General features: G+C 55.0%; 1 protein-coding gene across 3 annotated transcripts; it reads right to left on the bottom strand.

Moving 5' to 3' along the window:
- Positions 1-5,602: 5,602 nt before the first annotated feature.
- On the bottom strand, positions 5,603-13,592 carry LOC149523684 (uncharacterized). Of its 3 annotated transcripts, XM_089781412.1 has the most exons (4): positions 13,525-13,592; positions 12,469-12,554; positions 11,727-11,970; positions 5,603-9,826 (listed from the first exon to the last, which is right to left on the bottom strand). In XM_089781412.1, exons 2-4 carry the CDS (start codon positions 12,490-12,492, stop codon positions 7,839-7,841), a joined length of 2,256 nt encoding a protein of 751 aa, XP_089637538.1. In that variant the 5' UTR covers positions 12,493-12,554; positions 13,525-13,592; the 3' UTR covers positions 5,603-7,838. The 3 variants fall into 3 exon arrangements, with proteins under 3 accessions (XP_089637538.1, XP_089637537.1, XP_089637539.1); XM_089781411.1 differs by lacking the exon at positions 13,525-13,592 and having other exon boundaries at positions 12,469-12,704; XM_089781413.1 differs by lacking the exon at positions 13,525-13,592 and having other exon boundaries at positions 5,603-9,823; positions 12,469-12,633.
- Positions 13,593-21,121: the final 7,529 nt, after the last annotated feature.

Raw genomic sequence — 21,121 nt, 5'->3', positions numbered from 1 at the left:
TTCCATTTGTCCCGGTCTAAGACTGACCAATACATCTCTCAAGGCATCCATCTTCTCTATGGAGAAAGTTCCGCAGTCTGGACAATCATTAGTGGGGGACAAATGGGCAGTAAAAGAAGGCCATTGAATTTGACATAAATTTCTCATTTTTGACTTAGCTAAACCGGTTGTTCCAAAGATACCCTTCCAATCTCTGAGTACCAGGCACAACGGGGCGTCCCCCGGGCAGTAAGCCAACTTGTCCCATTTTCCACAGTTAAGGGACTCCAACCCCAACCTCTCAATACCGAGCGCTTGCTTACCTGTCCCGGGACTCGAACCCCGAACACTCCAGGGACTCGAACCCCAAACACTCCTGGGACTTGAACTCCGAAGACCTGGATCCTACACAACGTGTAGGTCGACGTTGCTGGATTTCTGCGGGCTTCGGCTGGTTCACAGGACATGCCTTATCACCGACACAGGGATCAGGCCACCGGGCAAGGCTCCTCAAAGCCGGAGGATGCGCGCTGCATTGCTTCAGAGTCTGATCCCGCACCGGAGAGTCAGACGAGTCTCATCTGAGGTGCCAAATTTGTCGGGGACTCAAACCCAGACGGCTTCAGTTCGTTGTCTGACCGCAAAGAGACAGGCAACACCAGCAAGGTCTAATCACAAAGCTCTTTATTGAAGAGTGCACACGACAATAGAGAGCAGCCCGTCTCTCCGAGAACCAGCAACTCACCCCCCTTTGTTAGTTAGAAACTTCTAGCATGGGTGCATACCTTGCCAACTATTCAAGGTGGCCTTGATACATTAGCAACTTTCTTATTAAGACAGAAGGCGAGTACCAGACAATGAGGAGACGGGGAGTTTTCTTATCGGTTTCTTAAGCAAGCTGTTCAGCTCAGCAAGTACAAAAATGCAGCTGTTCGCTTATCTCATGCCCTTGTTCAACTCATGTCTCAAATTTTGTTCAGGGACTACCCAGAACCCTTTGCTGGACTCTTCTCCGTCTGTCTTAGCATAACTGCCCTAGGCCCAATTTTCTGTGGCCTAACACTAGTACATCTGAAGAAGTGAGCTGTGCCCACGAAAGCTCCTGGTCCCATCGACATGTTTTGTTAGTCTTTAAGGTGTTGCCAGATTATTTGTTGTTTCTTAAGTTTATCCTGTACAGACTAACTTGGCTCCCCCCTGAAGCTTCTGAATAGGACAGTCTCTCTATCGCTAGGGGTCACTCTTCCAGACCAGACCCATTTCCATCAGCTAAGGGAAAAATCTCAGAGGACCTGAAAGAATAACCCGACCCATCCCTTGCCACCAAGCATGCACCCGCTGTGTGCGATTGATTCAAAGGCCTCAATAAAGACACGAGTGATGCAGGTTTCCAAGAGTTTATTTTGTGTGACGCAACCTGCCGCAGTTGCTCTGGCCTTGTGGAAGCCTGTGATATCCCTTGGTTTCACGGGAATGCCTTCCTCAGGGTGACGAGGCAGGGAAGCAACACCCACAAATGTCAGTGCCCCTCATGGTCAGTGGTTTCTCAGGGCCTCCCTGCATATTGATGGCTGCCGTGTGGGCCCTCTGACAGCACGGGTGTCTGCCCCTGGGCGCTGTCCTCAGTGCTCTACCCACGGGCAAACACGGCCCCCGTACTCCCCCACAAAGCATGCGGTCGCCACCGTGGGGATATGATTCTCCAAACGGCCCAGCCTGCAATAGAGACACCACCATCACTGTCCCCTCTGCATCTGAGTCGGCTCCCTCAGTTACTCCTCTCTGCTTCCATGCCTGATGTGCTGAGCACGCTGAACCCAGCATGGCACAGACGTCTGGATCCAGGATTTCCCACAGCAGCCGGAAGCCCAGGTAGGGCTGGGAAGCAAAGAGGGGGCTGATGGGGCATTTTTCATGTTCCCAGAATGCCTAGCAATTGACGGTACGGCCGGTGCTCACTGAGGCCTGTGGCTCGTTTTCGGGGGTGGGTGCATGAGGCTAAAGCTGACCCCATGGCAAGCTGGCCTGCCAAGTCCCAGCACAGCTCGCTCCATTTTGTCCCCAGCACCATGCCCCTTGTCAGATTGGACAGGGGGAGGAGCCAAACCTGAGTGGGAGGAGCACTACCCCTGAACTGGACTCGCTGGCGCATCACAGCGGATATCAGCTGTGTGGCAGGGAGCTGCAGTCAGTGCCCAGGTGGGTGATCTGGTTGGGAGAGGGGCGGGGGGGATCGCTGGGGGGTAAGGACAGGGGGATTCCTGGTGGGGGGCAGACAGGAAGGGGTTTGCCTAGTGCCCAGGAGGGGTGAACGTGGCCCCAGGAAGCCGGTGGCTGGTCCCTGGGGTGCTGTCGGGGAGCCCGGGGCGCAGACGAGACCGGCTCTGCCCAGCCGCTCCCAGACTGTCAGGACAGGAAAACATGTCACCTGCAGCTCTAGCGCGGAGCTGGCTCTTTAACACCACACCCCAGAGGCATCCTGTCCATAGGACAGATCTGGGTGTCTGCCCCAGGCCCTCAGCTTCCATGGTGGCCGCCTCAGCTCTCGGATGGATGGGTGAAGGGGTATTACCACGGGGCCTGGTGCCAGATGGCATCAGGGTTTGCCCCCCCACCTCGACCCACAGCAGGAGCCTGAGCAAATTGGAGCCTGTTCCGCTGCTCCCGGCCCCATCGCCGACTGTTTTATAAGAATTATGAGAACAAATATCTTAATCTGAATATGCGGCGCTAGCCCCAGGAACGGGACTGAGTCCACATGCTCCATCCTGCTCACGGTGCTGGTTTTACAAATCCAGGGACCAACCCTCTGGCCAGCTGACTGGTTCCACGCTTCAGTGGAATGCCGCCTTCAGCGCCACAGTGGCATGCTGAGTCCGTTGAAATCAACATCAACACGGCCTTGGTCTTCAGTGGGGCTAGGATTTCACTCTGTGGGGCAGATTCTGCCGCCATTAGACACCCCACTGTATGTCGGGTTCCCTGGGTTTCCGTGCGGTTGCCCACGGATGGCCCCCAATTGAGAAGCAGAAAAAAAAATACTCTCTATCCCCCTCACTATCCTCAAGCTAGGGTTGCCAGATGGTTTCACCAAAAATACGGGCTACACTTGACATGACATCACATCTTATTGCAAACATACCAAACAGTTCTAGTTTCTCAATTTGTTTCCCAAACAGAAAGCGCAAATACTGGACTCGCTGGTTCAAAACTGAACACCTGGCAACCCTACGAAGGGCCGGGGCTAGTAGATTTTGGGGGGAGCCTGCCTAGGCTCTGGGGTGGGGGCCAAAAATGTGGAGTTCAGTGCACAGGAGGAGATGGCTGGGGTGAGGTTGAGGGGGGGTCTGGGCAGAAGGTAGGGCGCAGGAGCGGGCTGGGGGTGCAGAGTTGAAGGAGGATGCATGAGCAGGGTGGGGTCTGGGCAGGACATAGCGTGTAGGAGTGGGGTAGGGCGGGGGGTCTGGGCAGGAGGGGGATGGGATGGAGTGCCTACCTGGTGCAGCTCGGGGGGGGGGGACAGGTAGCCCCGTATTCTATTTTTCCATGCCATTCATGATTATCTAGACTTCTACCATATTCCCCCATCCTTTAGTCATTTCTTTTCTGAGCTGAAAAGTCCCAGTCTTATTAATGACTCCTCCTAGGACAGCTGTTCCATACCCCTAATCATTTCTGTTGCCCTTTCTGTACCTTTTCCAAATCCAATAGATCTTATAGCTGGGGTGACCAGATCTGCATGCAGTAATCAAGATGAGGGTGCACCGTGGCTTTAGATAGAGACAATATGGGATTTTGTCCTATTCTCAATTCCTTTTCCTAATGATTCCCAATATTCGGTTCGCTTTTTAGTTTTCAAACTGCCACTGAATGTGGAGATGTTTTCAACGAGCTATCCACAATGACTCCAAGATCTCTTTCTGGAGTGGAAACAGCTATTTAGACCCCATCATTTTGGGATCTATAGTTAGGATCCTATTTTCTCGTGTGCATTGCTTTGCACGTAGTGACCCTGAATTCCATCTGCCTTTGTGTTGCCCAAGCACCCAGCTTTGTGGGGTCCCTTGGGAACCCTTTGCAGTCAGCTTTGGAGTAGTCAGTTTATCACTTTTTCAAGAACACATATGAGAACTTTAACAGCCATGATCCAAATGCAGATCCTTGTAGCACAACATTTTCCCCCTTATTTTTAAGTGGCGTACCCAACAATGTTTTCATGACAATCTAACACAGTGTTTCGTAAACTGTGTTCCACAGCTGCAACAAGGCAGTCGGAGGTGTGCGGCAGAGAACAACAGTTCAAAATGGCCACCCTTAAAGGGGCAGGCGACCTTTTTTTCCCCCCTCAATAACTTTCCCCTCATCTTTTTGGTCAATAACTTTTCCCCAGTTTCCCCTCCTTTTTTTTTTTCTTTTTGCTCAACAAAAAATCCTTGATGTTCATCATAAAAAAAAATTGTTTGGTGTTCCTCAGTCTTAAAAAGTTTAAGAAACACTGATTTAAAAATTCTTCAAATACCTTTTGATATTCTTAATCCCCTTCCTCCTCCCTCTTTTTCTAACAAACTCCCTGCCCCAAGGGCAAAGCTGCAAGGAGCCTGAACTGTTGCATTTGAGAAGTGCCTTTGGAGGAGTCAGGGTGTGGGCTTTAAGCAGACCCCAAGTATGAAATCCAGGGGTTCAAACTCGGGAGTGAAGGCTACGGCCCCCTCCCCCCCAATATCCCCTAAATGGTGTTCCTGCCCTGGACATATCCTTAAGTTTCCTCTGCCTTAATTCAGCCCTCACTGCATGTCATCTGGCCAAGCCTACAGGGGCATGATTCAGTCACTGTTGTATCCATAGGGGTCGGGTCCACACTAAGAGGAGGGGGCTTTGCTCGTACTGTGGATGCCTTGTACTGGAAAGGGGTGTCTGTTCTACCCTAGCTCACTGATTAACATGACCCCCACTATGTTTGGCATCAAAGGGAGAAAAAATGGGATGGAGCAGGGATTTTCTGTTATAAATTTGTATGAATTGTGTGTACCTTGGTTTCCTCTAAATGTGGCATGGTTAACTAGGACTATGTCTACACTGCAAATTCACAAAAGCATGTTTACACTGCTAAACTCTGTCGAGATACCATGGCCTCTTCCTTAGCTCCACCTTGAAGAGTACTTCTAGACTACAGAGCTTTTCCAGGATACCAAAGGAATCACAGAAAAGCTCTACCGTGTCCAAGGAACACGTCTGCTTTTCTGAAAAAAATCAGAAAAGCAGACACGTTTTTTTCGGTATCCCTGTGAACCTCCTTTTACAAGAAAGAAGGAATGTTCCAAAAGAGGGGCCATATGTCGGAAAAGCCTCTTTCAGAAGAAAGATGGAAAAAGGGCGGTTCGCAGTTTGCGTATCTTTTTCCGACTTTTCTCTGTAGTGTAGACACAACATGATAGAAACAGCAAAGCAACATGGGTATGCATCTCATGGTGCGTAGTGTTATCTGCAGTCGCTAGGCACTGGGGGAACAGGCAATGCAGCTTTAGACATATTGGGAACGTGAAAAACATCCCATCAGGATTTTACAGGCTCCAACAGGGGCCAGAGTGACTGCAGTGGGTTGTGTCACACACAAACTCTTGGAAACCTGCATCACTTTTGTCTTTATTGAGGCCTTTCAATCACAGTGACACACATCAGGTGAATGCTTGGTGGTAAGCGATGTTCATGGTTATTCTCTCTTGTCCTGACACACACACCTGGCCCCAATTCCTAGGGCTCAGGGCATAACTTCTGTGGGGTTGTAGGGTCTTTCACCAGGACAGAGCCTTACACACGAATATCCATGCTCTCTACTTATTAGTAATTACTGAGCAAGCAGAATACACATGCTGAGCACGAGGTGCCATTCTCCCCCAGCCTGAGCAAGGCAGGCAAACGTCCACTGTTGGCCAGGCAAGCTCAGTCTCCTCCGAATTCGGGTTGCTCCATGTCACAGTCATGCAGAGGATTCCTGGAAGCTCTGCTCTTAGGCTGTGCCCTGTAGGTCAGCTGCTTTTCTGGGTCTTTTCTTTTTCTTCCTTGTTTCCTTTCTTCTGGTCGTCTTCTTTGACCCCAGGTTATATTGTGAAATGTGAGTCTTGCTTACCTCTACCATACCCAATTATTGTACTAAAATTTTACTAACCAATCATTACATAACTAAATTACCTAACCAATCATATCCCACCACCTTAAATGATTTACACAGTGTAATTAATTACACAGCAGAGAAATAAAACCAGAGATTGTACAAACAATAGGAAAGTGAGCAGAACGAGGATTCCACAACCCCCAACTCTTAATAGGGAGTTTTGTGTCAGACAAAATGCTACCAGTAAACTAAGTTTGCTTTGCCCATCTTGAGATCTGTTTCTCTGAGTTAGTGGGTGCCACTGGAACGGGGTGTCCCTCTACACAGCCGGGCATTCTGCTATTTTAATGCGATTTAGATGGAATACAACGATGTGACTCTCTGCTTTGCAACTCGTGGCTGCTGATCTTTCAGTCTGGCTGGAGACAGAAGCCCTAGGCTATAGGCCTTCCAATACGGCTATAGAAGAAGCCCATTTCCTTACAGCACAGGGTGGCCCCGCGGTGAGTCCCTCCTCCTCATCCCCTTCCACCTCTTCCTCATCTCTGGGCTCCTGTTTCTGACTCTGTGCTATAAGGAGTACCCCCAGGATCCTTGGCTGTGGACATGGGGCCTCACCGAGGATTGTGCCGAGTCTTTATGAAATGAAATGTTTTGGCAGCAGCACTGAACCGGTTGCCTCCTTGACCTTGTGACTCACCTGCTGGAGTCCCCTAACTTGGCTCTGCATTGGAGGGCGTCTCAACCACACCCCTTTGCACAAAGGGCACAAGAAACGCGACGGTACGTGTCCCAGTTCCTACGGGCCACTTGCAGCTCTGACTGCACCAATTCTTCACCCTCACGCCAATAAGATCCCAAAGCCTCTCCCCCATCGTTCTGTGTGGGGTGCTGTTCATGGCACATGAGTGTTAAGGGGCAGCTTCACGTGACACTCATCATTCATTGCTAGTTTCTCAGTGGCACTGGTGCAACGAGTCCAGAGTTCTCAGCCTCAGCCGTCTAGCTCCGAGGAGCAAACCCAGCCATTTCTCAGTGCTGTTCCCCCAGCTGCTGGTATCAGGCAGTGACTTCACTCTCTGTTTCGGTCTCTGCCTCTCCCAGAGTGGATCTTGCTTGCACCCGCTGAGTTTGTGCTGGGTGATGTCGATCACTCATTGCTCAAATCTCACGACCAAGAGCAAAATAAAACGTAGAAAAGGAGTATTGGGACAAACGATCGTTTTTCTTGTGAAGTCCTCAAACCTGTGCTCCATCCTGTGCAACTCAACTACAAAGTTTGTGACCAACCAGCCTTCACAGAGAGGGAAATCCCAGAATCCAGAACTACAAAAGGCTTTCAGATTCCTACAGTGAAATCTCGGAGAACACTCTGAGACCCCACATCAGGAAAGAAACGTTCCCATTTTCCTCTCAAGTGGCTAAACTGGCTTCACTTTTCAACTCAGCATTTGGTTGTATTCGTTGCAACACTTCACATCATTTTAATAAAAGAAAAAGAAGGACAAATCTTCCCATCTAGAAATGATCCGCACTAAGCCCAAAAAGTTGGGGAAACATTTTTAGCGATGTTGCCTCTCGCCCTGCCGAAAGGAAGGGCCGATCCAGAACACAGCAGCTTTATGGGTTGCAGCCCAGGACCCCGGTCGAATAGATCCCCGCTTATCCTGGGGCCTGCAGCTGCAGCCCTTAGAGCTTCTTTCTTAGTCCGACTGTTCTAGGGCCAAAGGAGCAACTGGCCCCCCTTCTAGTGTTCTGGTCCACCCAGAAGCTCTGCACCTTGCTCCTCCTGCCCATGGCATTTAGGGAGCACGTGCCCCCTCGTGTCCTCCCCACGGGGCACGTCTGGCCCCAGCACCCAGCTCCCCCTGCTGCCCAGCTCCCTTAGCCCCCACCATTCAATCCCCACTTTTCTCTCCAGAACCCACTGGCCTGATCCCTTCCTGTTTGATCCCCAGAGCCCAGAACCCTGGGGGATCCAGGGAGGGGAGTTACCAGCCCCCGGGGACACTTCCCCTGTAGAGAACAGCCCGAGGTGAGGGGGGAGCACAGTCTGGGGACTGGTGGAAGACAGGGGTGAGGACAGGTGTCTAGAGTCAAGGCATTCATAAGACCTCTCTCTCAGGTGGATTTTCTCATGTCTATTAAGATACGAGCGCTGGCTGAACTTTTTCCCACAGTCCAAGCATTTATGGGGTTTCTCTCCAGAGTGGGCTTTCTGGTGTGCATAAAGGGTTGATTGCCAACTGAAATCTTTCCCACACTCAAGACATTTATAGGGTCTCTCTCCTGAGTGCACTCTCCTATGGTGAATGAGGTATGAGCCCCAAGTGAAAGATTTCCCACAGTCCAAGCAGGTGTGGGGTTTCTCCCCAGTGTGGGTTTTCTGATGCGATTTAAGGGCTGATTTCCAAATGAAACCTTTCCCACACACAGGGCATTTATAGGGTTTTTCTCCAGTGTGGGCTTTTTGATGTGTATGAAGGGCTGATTTCACACTGAAACCTTTCCCACAGTCAAAGCATTGATAGGGTCTTTCTCCTGAGTGTGTTCTCCTGTGATGAGTCAGGTGTGAGCTCCGACGGAAAGTTTTCCCACAATCCAAGCATTCATGGGGTTTCTCTCCAGTGTGGGTTTTCTGATGCGATTTAAGGGCTGATTTACAACTGAATCCTTTCCCACACTCCAGGCATTTAAAGGGTCTTTCTCCTGAGTGCATTCTCCTGTGAGCAAGAAGGCGTGAGTTGCAACTGAAAGTTTTCCCACAGTCCGAGCATTTATGGGGTTTCTCTCCAGTGTGGGTTTTCTGATGTGATTTAAGGGCTGATTTACAATTGAAACTGTTCCCACACTCAAGGCATTTAAAGGGTATTTCTCCTGGGAACATTCTCATGTGATGAAGAAGGTGTGAGCTCCGACTGAAAGTTTTCCCACAGTCCAAGCATGTATGGAGGTTGTCCCCAGTGTGGATTTTCTGATGTATAGTAAGGTTTGATTTCCAAGTGTAAGCTTTCCCACACTCAAGGCACTTAAAAGGTCGCTCACCTGCATGGGTTTGCTGATGTCTTGTAAGCTTGGAGTTATCAATATAACTTTTCCCACACACATGGCATTTAAAGGGTCTCTCTCCGGTGTGCACTCTCTGATGTATAATTAGTTGTGACTTCTGAATGAAACTTTTCCCACACTCCTGGCATTTATTGGGTTTCTCTCCTCTGTGGATCAGCTGATGCTTAACTAGGGTCGATTTCAAGCTGAAGCCTTTCCCACACTCACGGCATTTATAGGGTCTTTCTTCTGTGTGTGTTCTCCGGTGCTGAAAAAAGTTTGAGCTGTGATTGAAACTTTTCCCACACTCGGGGCATTTATAGGGCCTTTCTCCTGTGTGGATTCTTTGATGTATAATAAACCTTGAGCTATGACGAAAGCTTTTCCCACAGTCAAGGCATTTGTAGGATTTTTTGTCATTGTGACTTGTCTGCTGGACGGTCATTTCCTTGGGATCATTTCCTTGGGATGCTCCGCCACATGGAATGGATTCATCCGTTTTCTTTCCGGGATAGGTTCCCAGCTTAACCTCTGAACTGTATCGATCTCCCCAGGCATTTCCCCATTCCAAGTCCTGGGGAACATTCCCTTCAGCTCTGCCCAAAAACGCTTCCTGGGGTTCCACTTCCCCAGGACCTCCCTGCTGCTGAGTCACGTCCTTGTTGTCACTCACTGTCCTATCACCTGCTGGGGGAGAGAGAGAGAGAGAATCCAGAAAGGTGTCACTGCCAGTATCAGGAGGAAAGGGCAGAAGGCAAAGAAGGAGAACACAGCACAGTAACTATTGGAGAGATTGAGACATTGGATTCCAACTCCACATCCCACCAAACACTCTCAGGGAAATAAACGTAGGGAAGAAATTTCCGACAGGATGAATGGGAAGCCAGGACTGATTCTGATTGGATGATATGGCACCTGCTGACTGCAACCCTCCCCTCGGTGAGACGGGGGAGAACTGAGGTCTCTTCTGTTACCTACCAGCTTTGTGTTCTTGGGGAATTAGGGCATAAAGTTCAGGAAAGATCTCTGCCCCTCCCGCAGCCTCTGCCTGAACCAAAGCCGATCAGAAGGAAGATTTACAAAAAGCAGTGAAAAGGGAGAGACAGACGCACTAAAACCCTCTGGACAAGGGTGACAGGGTTCAGGAAACACCCCAGCCTCACTTGCATTGGAGGAAGGAGAGGGAGGCCTTTCCATCAGCTTACAGAACAGAGAACAGCTATTCCAAGACAAGCACTGCAGGGAATTCTGGGACAGGGAAGCAGGAACGCAGTGCCTGATGGGAAATCTCTGCTCCTGATGCTAATGAACCCACACCTGTCCATACCCAGATCAGTAATTACCAGACCAATGTTAGTAATAAATCCTCTATTGGTATCCAAAATACTGAAGCTGACTAATTGCATTCGGAGCTCCCTCAAATGATCTCCACCCCATCGCCAGGAATGAGCCGTTCCTATTGTCTAGCCTTAACAAAACAACTTTGGGATACTCCATGAGCCCTCAGTTTACCAGAAACAATCCCGTGTTCCCCATTACACTGTTGTTGTTTCCCTACATAACTGCCCCCAAAGCCTCCAGTGGCCTTCTGATGCCTGGATGTCCATTCCGCATCAGTCCCATTGACACTGCATCTGCTCCTGACGGACCCTGCTGGGAGCTTTCCTCTGTTTGTCTCCAACGCTCTGGACCCTCAGCTGCCATCACCACCTGGGAACCCCGATCGAGTCAAGCTTCACGGAGCGGTGAGATCTCTCTGTAGGCAAAACCTCCCGACCCTGCCTCGTGATCAGGGATGGATCACTAGCCCTGACACTTGGATTCAGATTTAAGTCAGATATAACAGTGTAACTGTTTTGTTTCTTAGCATCCCCTTATATGGTTCTTGCATGGAAATATAAAATTTCATGGTTAAGCAGACTGTTTCTCTCTCTGCCTTCCTTTCTCTGCCCCCCTCTTTGGGGTGATGTTTTTGGCTTCCTCATTCACTCTGCAACACCACTCCTTGTACCAACGCTGAAGATCCCCGTGTCTCTCAAGAATCCGGTGGGGTTTGCTCAGCAAGCGGGTTACTACCAGGGTAAAAGTGGAGATCAGGACGTGCTGTACCTGAGAGTATATGAGGGTGGCAGCTTAAAATGCTGTTTAAATGCAGCCCCCTGAGTCCAAAGGCACAAGACGGCCACATGCTGACATTGCTGTAAAACCCACCTACTCAGTCCAGGGACATATCAGAGGTAAGCTGTTGAATGCTGATTAACCAGTCCTCTCACATGTGCTCAGTTAGCGGGTGTGAGTATCTGTGCTCCTCTGATTCAAGGGCGGGCAGAACCCAGTTCCGGGAAACCTGGATCCCACAGGAGAGCTCCATTGGGAGGGAACTGGCAGAAGGTAGAAGTCGAACCCCATGTGAGAGCACAAGTAACAAAAGCAGCACATTGACAGAGTTATCACCCCCACCCTCTTCAGAAGTAAAACCCCAATAAACAAGCGTACCCCATAGTAACACTTGCTCACAGGACATTTTAGGACACTGAGCTTCCCCTCACTTCCAGGCATTTATGACTCAGTTTCCCTTGTTCCTCACCTCTGCAGATGCCTCCTTCCTCACTAGCTTGGCGATCCGGGACCCACAGCTCTTCCCCTCGTTCCAGCCGGGTGACCAGGTCAGGCTTTGGAACAGGGAATCCTGAGCAGCTCTTACCCAGCGAGGTCACCATCTCATAGTTCTCCCGCATGACGTCCCTGTAGAGGGCTCTCTGAGCGGGGCCCAGCAGAGCCCCCTGCCCCTGGGTGAAATACACAGCCACCTCCTCGAAGGTCACCAGCACCTGGAACAGCCAAAGTCCCCCACTCAGCACCGGCTGCCCTACCCCACAATCCCGCTATTCACAGGGGAGGGGCCCACAACAGCGGAATTCCCCCCTCCCGCTCAGAGCAGCCAGAAGGGGGTGGGAGAAGGGGAGAGCTCCTTCCCCCCAGCAGACAGAGCAGGGCAGGAGCTTCTCATTTCCCACATGGCTGCCGGCCACAGGCTGCTCCGGGAAGCAGAGCTCTGAGCTGGGCACAGGGACAGGGACCAGCAGCCTCCGGCCAGTGGGGTCAGGCTCCGCCACTGGGAGTCTGCTCAGCCCTGCCCCGTGGGGTGTGTCCTGGCCTAGCAACAAGGGAACGTCCCCAGCAGCCCTGCCAAGGGGCCTGTCCCGAAAATCTGGCCCAGGCTGCTCATATCCCAGCAGGTGTATCACCCAGTAGCCCTCCCTTCCTCCCTGAGTGTTTCCTTCTCCGCCCTCCCCACAGCCCCCCAAAGCTCCTTGAAAATCCCCTACCTGAGCTGGCTCCATCCCAGCCATTCCCAGCCCTGTCTCTGTAAGACGGGATGCTCTGGAGCGAAACGGGGACGCGATTCCTTAGCCTGCCAGGGCAAGAGGGGGAGGGGGGAAGTTTCAGAAGGGACCTGGCTCCATGTCACGTCCCCGGAGTCAGATGCTCTGGGCTCTGCCATGCTGGGAGAACCTCAGTCCATTTATTACAATGTAAAGCCAGCCCCACCCCCAGCCCTAGGTCAGCTCCTCCCCTGGCTCCCGGGAGTGTCAGTCTGTGCGCGGGGGGGGGGGGGGGGGGTTGCAGGGAATGGATCCCCTCAATCCCCCTCCTGCCCCCCACATCTCCGTTCCCTCATCCCCACGTGTCCCCGCCCCCTCCTGCCCCCCACATCTCCGTTCCCCCATCCCCACGTGTCCCCGCCCCCTCCTGCCCCCCACATCTCCGTTCCCCCATCCCCACGTGTCCCCGCCCCCTCCTGCCCCCCACATCTCCGTTCCCCCATCCCCACGTGTCCCCGCCCCCTCCTGCCCCCCACATCTCCGTTCCCCCATCCCCACGTGTCCCCGCCCCCTCCTGCCCCCCACATCTCCGTTCCCCCATCCCCACGTGTCCCCGCCCCCTCCTGCCCCCCACATCTCCGTTCCCCCATCCCCACGTGTCCCCGCCCCCTCCTGCCCCCCACATCTCCGTTCCCCCATCCCCACGTGTCCCCGCCCCCTCCTGCCCCCCACATCTCCGTTCCCCCATCCCCACGTGTCCCCGCCCCCTCCTGCCCCCCACATCTCCGTTCCCCCATCCCCACGTGTCCCCGCCCCCTCCTGCCCCCCACATCTCCGTTCCCCCATCCCCACGTGTCCCCGCCCCCTCCTGCCCCCCACATCTCCGTTCCCCCATCCCCACGTGTCCCCGCCCCCTCCTGCCCCCCACATCTCCGTTCCCCCATCCCCACGTGTCCCCGCCCCCTCCTGCCCCCCACATCTCCGTTCCCCCATCCCCACGTGTCCCCGCCCCCCGGCAGTCCGGGCACCGCTGGGCGGCGGGGGGCGAGTCTCTCTTACCGCCCAGCGGGAGACACCCCGCCCGGGACCCGGCCCAGAGGCGCTTCCCGCTGCGGGGCCTGAGCCCAGCCCCGGTCCCGGCGCCGCTGCCGCTGCTGCTGGGTCCTAGCGGGAACCCGCCCCACAGCCCCGCCCGGCAGGTCTCCCGCGGGGGCCGGGGCGGGGGGGTCTTGCAGCCGGGGCCGCAGACCCGGGGGAGCCCGCCCGGAGCGGGAGCTGCCGGGGCAGAGTCTCGGGGACACCCGCGGGCCGGGAGCGGCTCTGGGAGCGGCGGGGCAGAGCCGGGCTCCCCGGCAGCGCCCCCGGGACCAGCCCCGCTCCCCTCCCCTGGGCCCGCCAGAGCCACCGGCTCCCTGGGGCCGCGTTCACCCTCCTGGGCACCAGGCTACCCCCTTCCCGTCTGCCCCCCCAAGATCCCTCTGCCTCCCCCACCAGGGATCCCCCTGCCCCCACCAGGGATCCCCCTGCTCCCCCCACCAGGGATCCCCCTCCCCCCACCAGGGATCCCCCTGCCCCTCCCACCAGGGATCCCCCTCCCCCCACCAGGGATCCCCCTGCCCCCCCACCAGGGATCCCCCTGCTCCCCCCACCAGGGATCCCCCTCCCCCCACCAGGGATCCCCCTGCCCCTCCCACCAGGGATCCCCCTCCCCCCACCAGGGATCCCCCTGCCTCCCCCACCAGGGATCCCCCTCCCCCCACCAGGGATCCCCTGCCCCCCCCACCAGGGATCCCCCTGCCTCCCCCACCAGGGATCCCCCTGCCCTTCTCCCATGCGGATCCCCCACCTGGGCACCGACTGCAGCTCCCTGTGACAGCCAGCTAGTCTGGTTCAGGGGCTGGTGTTCTGCCCACTTGGGTTTGGTCCCATTGACCCCCCAGATGACAAGGGGCATGGTGGCGGGGGGACTCCAATGGACTGAGGAGAGCAGATTCAACCGTGTTACTGAGCCTGCTCAATACAAGCCAAGCAGCAAATTGAGGGGGGCTCCTGGGCTCTATTTCAGCTCTGGGAGGGGAGTAGGGTCTAGTGGTTACAGCTGGGGGCAGACAGATTTGGATTCCATAAGAATGTCAGAATGGCCACACTGGGTCAGACCAATGGTCCATCAAGCCCAGTCTTCCAATAGCAGCCAATGCCAGGTGCTTCCATCATCATGATCCATCCCCTGTCGCCCATTCCCAGCTCCGGCAAACAATCTAGGGACACCATCCCTGCCCGTCCTGGCTAGTAGCCACTGAGGGACCTGTCCCCCTTGAACTTTGGGCCTTTCCACCATCCCCTGGCAAAGAGTTCCACAAGTTGTCTGAGCGGTAATAACGTGTTTTGTTTTAAATGTGCTGCCTATAAATTGCATTGGGCGAGCTTCTTGGGTTAGTGCGGGTAGAAATAACAGTTCCTCATTTTATTTTTCCACACCATGCATGATTTTCTAGACCTCTAACATCTCTTCCCCACCCTGTAGACATTTCTTTTCCAAACTGAAAAGTTCCAGCCTTGTTAATCTCCCCTCCTAGGGAAGCTGTTCCTTATCCCTAATCGCTTCTGTTGCCCTTTCTGTACCTTTTCCAAATCCAATAGATCTTTTTTAGATGGGGAGGTCTGCATGCAGTATTCAAGATGTGGGCACACAATGACTTTATAGAGAGAGGCAATATGGTATTTTGTCTTATTTATTCAGGGGGAAACCTTTTTTGGGTCAGGGGCCTCTGACCCACAGAAAAAGCAGTCGGGGAATGCACATAAGTGAGAAGCAAAAAACAAAAGAGCCCTCATTGAGGTGGCCTCTGAGAAGGAGAAAGACACTCCCCACATTGCCCTCCCACACCAGAGCCTAGGGGGCTCAGCCTTGTTTGCTCTGGCTCCGCAGGAGAGGCAGCGGGACGGGGGGAGGCTGGAGCTCTAGCGTAGGCTCCCCAATACTGGGGAGGGATCCTGAGCCTCGCAGGCTGAATCCAGGCAAACCAGAGGCCGCATCTCGCTCCCGGGCCTCAGGTTTCCCACCCCTGATCTATTCCTTTCCCAATGATTCCCAATATTCGGTTAGCTTTCCAGTTTGCAGGCTGCCACTGCACACACGCTGAGCAGATGTTTTCGGGGAACTAGACACAAGGATTCCAAGCTCTCTTTCTTGAGTGGTAACAGCTATTTTAGACCCCCCCCCCCTCATTTTTGTGTGGATTGTTGGGATGATATTTATCCAGGTGCATTACTTTGCATTTATCAAAGTTACAGTGGGGGAGGTCTAGGTTGGATATTAGGAAAAACTATTTCACTAGGAGGGTGGTGAAGCACTGGGACGGGTTCCCTAGGGAGGGGGTGGAATCTGCATCCCTAGAGGTTTTTAAGTCTCAGCTTGACAAAGCCCTGGCCGGGATGATTTAGTTGGGATTGGTCCTGCCTTGGGCAGGGAACTGGACTTGATGACTCACGCGTCCCCACCACCTCAATCCTCCTCCTGCCCCCCACATCCCCGTTCCCCCATCCCCACGTGTCTCCGCCCCCTCAATCCCCCTCCTGCCCCCCACATTCCCGTTACCCCATCCCCACGCGTCCCCACCACCTCAATCCCCCTCCTTCCCCCCACATCCCCGTTCCCCCATCCCCACGCGTCCCCACCACCTCAATCCTCCTCCTGCCCCCCACATCCCCGTTCTGCTGTTGATCTAATTCACCCAGCTGCTCTTGAGCGAGAAGAGTCCCTGGCTTTGTTCTAATTCATCAGCTGCAGCAAAATTATTACATCACACATGGACAGGGGTGAACCCCCCCTCAGGGAGGCTAATCTGTCAGCCCCTCCCTGTTGTCCTGCAGCCCCATCCCACCATGGCCAGAGCCCCCAACCCCTGAGAGCTCCTCCACCACTTGACCTGAGTCCTGGGCTGACCAACAACCGGAACTGGCCTAAGCCACCCAGGGCAACACCGGCACCTAGCTGGCCTAGGGTCCAGAGCGCTGGCTGGGCTGAGCAGCACCCTTATTTCATGGAAGATGAGGAGGGAGGTGGGGACTTGGGGCAGAACATGGTCAGGGCCACAGCCTGGGGTAGGGGAGGGTGAGCCTGCCTTGTAGTTATTCCTCTCTGCAGCCAGACAAATCTGCCCCCCTCCCCATGCTGGTAACTCCCTCTCCAGGCAGTGGGGGATAGGGGATGCCTGCCAGAAGGGATTGCTTCTTCTGCAGCTGAGGCCTTTTCCCCACTGACCCATTGAAGGCAGAAAAGCTGACCAGTTGGCAGCTTGGGATCTGTCCTCTGAGCTGGGGAAGGCTGGGAAGGGAAGCTTTCCAGGTGGCCCTGAGATTGTCTCCCCCTTTAGTCAAGACCCTGGGAATTTGAGAGGCTAATTTCTACCTTATTCCTTGAAAGCAAGAAAGGAAAGTCAGCATTCCCCTCCGCTCCCGGCGAGTGCATGCCCAGCCTCGCCCAGCAGCTCTCTCTCCTCCCGTGGGCGCCCTGCAGAGAGGAACGAGTTACAGAGGGTAGAAAACCGCAGACAGCCGGTGAAGGACCGCGGGGCCCAGTCACTGGGACAAATGTCCCAGGAGCAGGAAATGCAGGGCGTTGGGGTGCGTGGAGACCAGCTGGATCACGAGCTCTGTGCGGCTCTGGTGATGGGGGTCGGTTTGGCTTTAGGGTGGTGAGTCCGGTTGATTTCCTCCTCTGCTCTGCCCTGACATCCTCTCAGCCAGCTGGAGAGCCTCTTCCTTTCTCATCCTTGCTCTTGGGGGGTCATTTGCAGCTCTTTGGAATTCAGAACAGCTCTCCCCCCTACCCTCCTCCCCCACACTTGTAGGAAAATTTCTGTCTCTCTCTGGCACTGGTGTGGCGAGTGCACCGTTCTCTGCCTCAGCCGTCTGGCTTTCAACAGCAAACCTTCCAGTTTCCCAGTTGTCCCCCCCACATCTCTCATCCTCTCCTGACTCTATCTCACACCCTCCTGCGGCTCAGGCAGCAAATTCCTGCCCCTTTCCAGTCTCTGCCTGTGGGCCTTTGAATCTAGCACTTCCCCCTCCCTGTCTGTGCCGACAGAGATTGAGCACGGTCATTGCTCAGCCCACACCACCATCACATGCCCGTGCTACAATGCAATTCAAAAAGGGCTATTCTGACAAAGGGCCATTTGGCTGGCGATTTCCTTCCTCCCTCCCTGCTGCATCCTGCCATAGGGCACATCAAAGCAGATGACCCCACAGCCTTCAGGAACAGAGGGAAACCAACGGGCATGGAGAGGAAAGAATAGAAAGGAAGGGCCGCCGAGACCCAAGTGGGACATCAAAGCTAATGAAGTCGGAGCGGGCCTGCGTCACCTCCCACAGCGATGAGAAGCTCAGAGAACCTGGAAGGGACATAACCCGGCTCTTGCAGTGACAGATTTCTTAGCGTGGTGCTCTGTGAGTGCACAGGGAGCAGGGGCAGAAGAGGTGAGTGAGGAGAGACAGCCCTTGCCTCCAAGCCCATACGCCCCAAAGCCCTGGCACACATACCCTGCTTCCCAGCTCCACAAGCCCCCACCACTCAGCCCCACTTCCTCCCCACAACCTACTGGCCTGGTCCCTTAGCACATGGTGCCCCACAACCCAGCAGCCTGGGGGATTTGAGGAGGGGAGGAGACACCAGCCCTCAGGGACCTGCCCCCTGCAGGGAACAGAACCAGCTATTGAGGAACCCGGCCCAATAGCTGGTGGAAGATGGGGGAGGAGACGGTATCTACAGTGAAGGGGCCTGGCCCAAGTGTCCTTCTCCTCAGCAACATGGCAGCGGATCCCTGCTGGGAAGGGAAGGAAGAGGGGGAAATTCAGCCAGGCAGAAGGAGCATCTGGAGACGTTTCCCCACCCTGTCTCTGCAAGACGGGATGCTCTGGAGCAAAACGTGGACACGATTCCTCAGCCTGCCAGGGCAAAGGGGGCGGGGGGGGGGGACTTCAGAAGGGGCCTGCATCCATGTCACCCACCCAGGGTCTCTCCCTGCAGATGGATGCTCTGGGCTCTGCCATGCTGGGAACCCTCAATCCATTTATTATAATGTAACCCCAGCCCCTCCCCCAGCCAGAACCCCGGGACACTTTTAGCCCCCAGGGACTCAGTCTCAGAGACAAAGGCTGGACAAGAGCAGAACCAAAGCAGCCACTTTGGGGGATTCCCTCTGACACGGGCCCCGAGGGCAGCGCATCCCCCCAGCAGCGCGGGGCTCAGCCGGGGCAGGACCTGCCTGTTCCTAGGTCAGCTCCTCCCCTGGCTCCCAGGAGTGTCAGTCTGTCCAGGGGGGGTGCAGGGAAGGGATGGGAGCAGGACTGGGACCCTCCCTCCCCCTCCCTGCTCCTGCCGCCCCTTTCGCTCTCCCCACGCCCCTTCTGTCTCCTCTCTCTCTCCTGGGCCTGGCAGCGCTGGGGACTGGCCTGTTCCCAGGGGCCTTTGCTCTCCAGGGGCAGCCTGGCTGTGCCCCTGAGGGCAGCTGCTCTAGGACCCTCCAGTGCAAACTCCCCAGCAGGGCCCTGAAACCCACTCTCCTTCCAGAGCTGAGAGAGAGCCCAGGAGTCCTGCCAGGGTCTCTCTCTCCCCAGAGTTAGTGACTAAGTAAGAATAGACATTAACACTGTAAGGCTAACTCGTGTCCCTTAAGTCAGTGTTTCTCAACCTTTTTTTTATAAAGTACCCCTTTAAAAAAAGGAAGCACACCCCTTTTCAAAAAAATTCATAAGTACCCCCAGTACCTACAGTTTCAGACATACACAATTTTTTTCGACTATTGCAACACATTTGTTTAAACTACTTAATCGTAGCTGGGCAGGCAATGAAATTTTTGGGTGTAGAAAGTACAAAAAATAATAAAGCGCTGTAAAACTCAAAGAACATAACATAAGAACATAAGAACAGCCGTACTGGGTCAGACCAAAGGTCCATCTAGCCCAGTATCCTGTCCACCGACAGTGGCCAGCACCAGGTGCCCCAGAGAGGATGGACCAAAGACAATGATCAAGCGATTTGTCTCCTGCCATCCCTCTCCAGCCTCTGACAAACAGAGGCCAAGGACACCATTTTATCCCCTGGCTAATAGCCTTTTATGGACCTAACCTCCATGAATTTATCCAGCTTCTCTTTAAACTCTATTATAGTCCTAGCCTTCACCGCCTCCTCTGGCAAGGAGTTCCACAGGTTGACAACATGCTGTGTGAAGAAGAACTTCCTTTTATTAGTTTTAAACCTGCTACCCATTAATTTCATTACTTTCAACTTAAAACAACAATTCAGTTTTCTCCAAATATCAGTTGTGTTGACGTGCGCCCCGGACTTCTCTCAAGTACCCCAAGGGTGCTGGTACCACTGGTTGAGAAACACTGCCAGTGACTTGTGACAAGATGTTAGTATTAGAGCTGAGTGGGTTGAATATTTATTTAATGTTCTTGTATATAGGAATTAGATACAGTGCTCCCGCCAACCACTAACTTGCCACCCTGGTGGGGGAGGCAGGGGGATCCTTGGGGGGGGCAGAGGGATCCTGGTGGGGGGATCCGCCTGGGAGAAGGGCAGGGGGATCCCTGGTGGGGGAGGCAGGGGGATCCCTGGTGGGAGGAGGCAGGGGGATCCCTGGTGGGGGGAGGGGGATCCCTGGTGGGAGGAGGCAGGGGGATCCCTGGTGGGGGGGGCAGGGGGATCCCTGGTGGGAGGAGGCAGGGGGATCCCTGGTGGGGGGAGGGGGATCCCTGGTGGGAGGAGGCAGGGGCATCCCTGGTGGGGGGAGGGGGATCCCTGGTGGGAGGAGGCAGGGGGATCCCTGGTGGAGGCAGGGGGATCCCTGGTGGGAGGAGGCAGGGGGATCCCTGGTGGGGGGAGGCAGAGGGATCCCTGGTGGGGGAGGCAGGGGGATCCCTGGGGGGGGAGGCAGGGGGATCCCTGGTGGGGGGAGGGGGATCCCTGGTGGGAGGAGGCAGGGGGATCCCTGGTGGGGGGCAGGGGGATCCCTGGTGGGAGGAGGCAGGGGGATCCCTGGTGGGGGGAGGCGGATCCCTGGTGGGAGGAGGCAGGGGGATCCCTGGTGGGGGGAGGCAGGGGGATCCCTGGTGGGGGGAGGCGGATCCCTGGGGGCGCAGGGGATCCCTGGGGGGGGCAGAGGGATCCTGGTGGGGGAGGCAGGGAGATCCCTGGGGGGGGCAGAGGGATCCTGGTGGGGGAGGCAGGGGGATCCCTGGTGGGGGGAAGGGGATCCCTGGTGGGGGGGCAGGGGATCCCTGGTGGGGGGAGGCGGATCCCTGGTGGGGGAGGCAGAGGGATCCCTGGTGGGAGGAGGCAGGGGGATCCCTGGTGGGAGCAGGCAGAGGGATCCCTGGTGGGAGGAGGCAGGGGGATCCCTGGTGGGAGGAGGCAGAGGGATCCCTGGTGGGAGGAGGCAGGGGGATCCCTGGTGGGGGAGGCAGAGGGATCCCTGGTGGGAGGAGGCAGGGGGATCCCTGGTGGGAGGAGGCAGAGGGATCCCTGGTGGGAGGAGGCAGGGGGATCCCTGGTGGGGGGAGGGGGATCCCTGGTGGAGGAGGCAGGGGGATCCCTGGTGGAGGGGGAGGGGGATCCCTGGAGGGGGGAGGGGGATCCCTGGTGGAGGAG

Source organism: Pelodiscus sinensis, chromosome 12 (assembly GCF_052426305.1).
Source record: "Pelodiscus sinensis isolate ZL-2025 chromosome 12, ASM5242630v1, whole genome shotgun sequence".
Classification (NCBI taxonomy): domain Eukaryota; kingdom Metazoa; phylum Chordata; order Testudines; family Trionychidae; genus Pelodiscus; species Pelodiscus sinensis.
Note: the sequence above shows the minus strand (reverse complement) of the source record. Positions and strands in the feature narration are given on the sequence as shown.

What these genes read in the sequence shown, in the direction of transcription:
- LOC149523684 (XM_089781412.1), bottom strand. Translation starts at nt 12,492, where the DNA reads ATGGCTGGGATGGAGCCAGCTCAG. An exon ending in CTGGGATGGAGCCAGCTCAG is followed by an intron (nt 11,971 to 12,468) that starts GTAGGGGATTTT and finishes TGGCTGTTCCAG; the next exon opens with GTGCTGGTGACCTTCGAGGA. An exon ending in GGAAGGAGGCATCTGCAGAG is followed by an intron (nt 9,827 to 11,726) that starts GTGAGGAACAAG and finishes TCTCTCCCCCAG; the next exon opens with CAGGTGATAGGACAGTGAGT.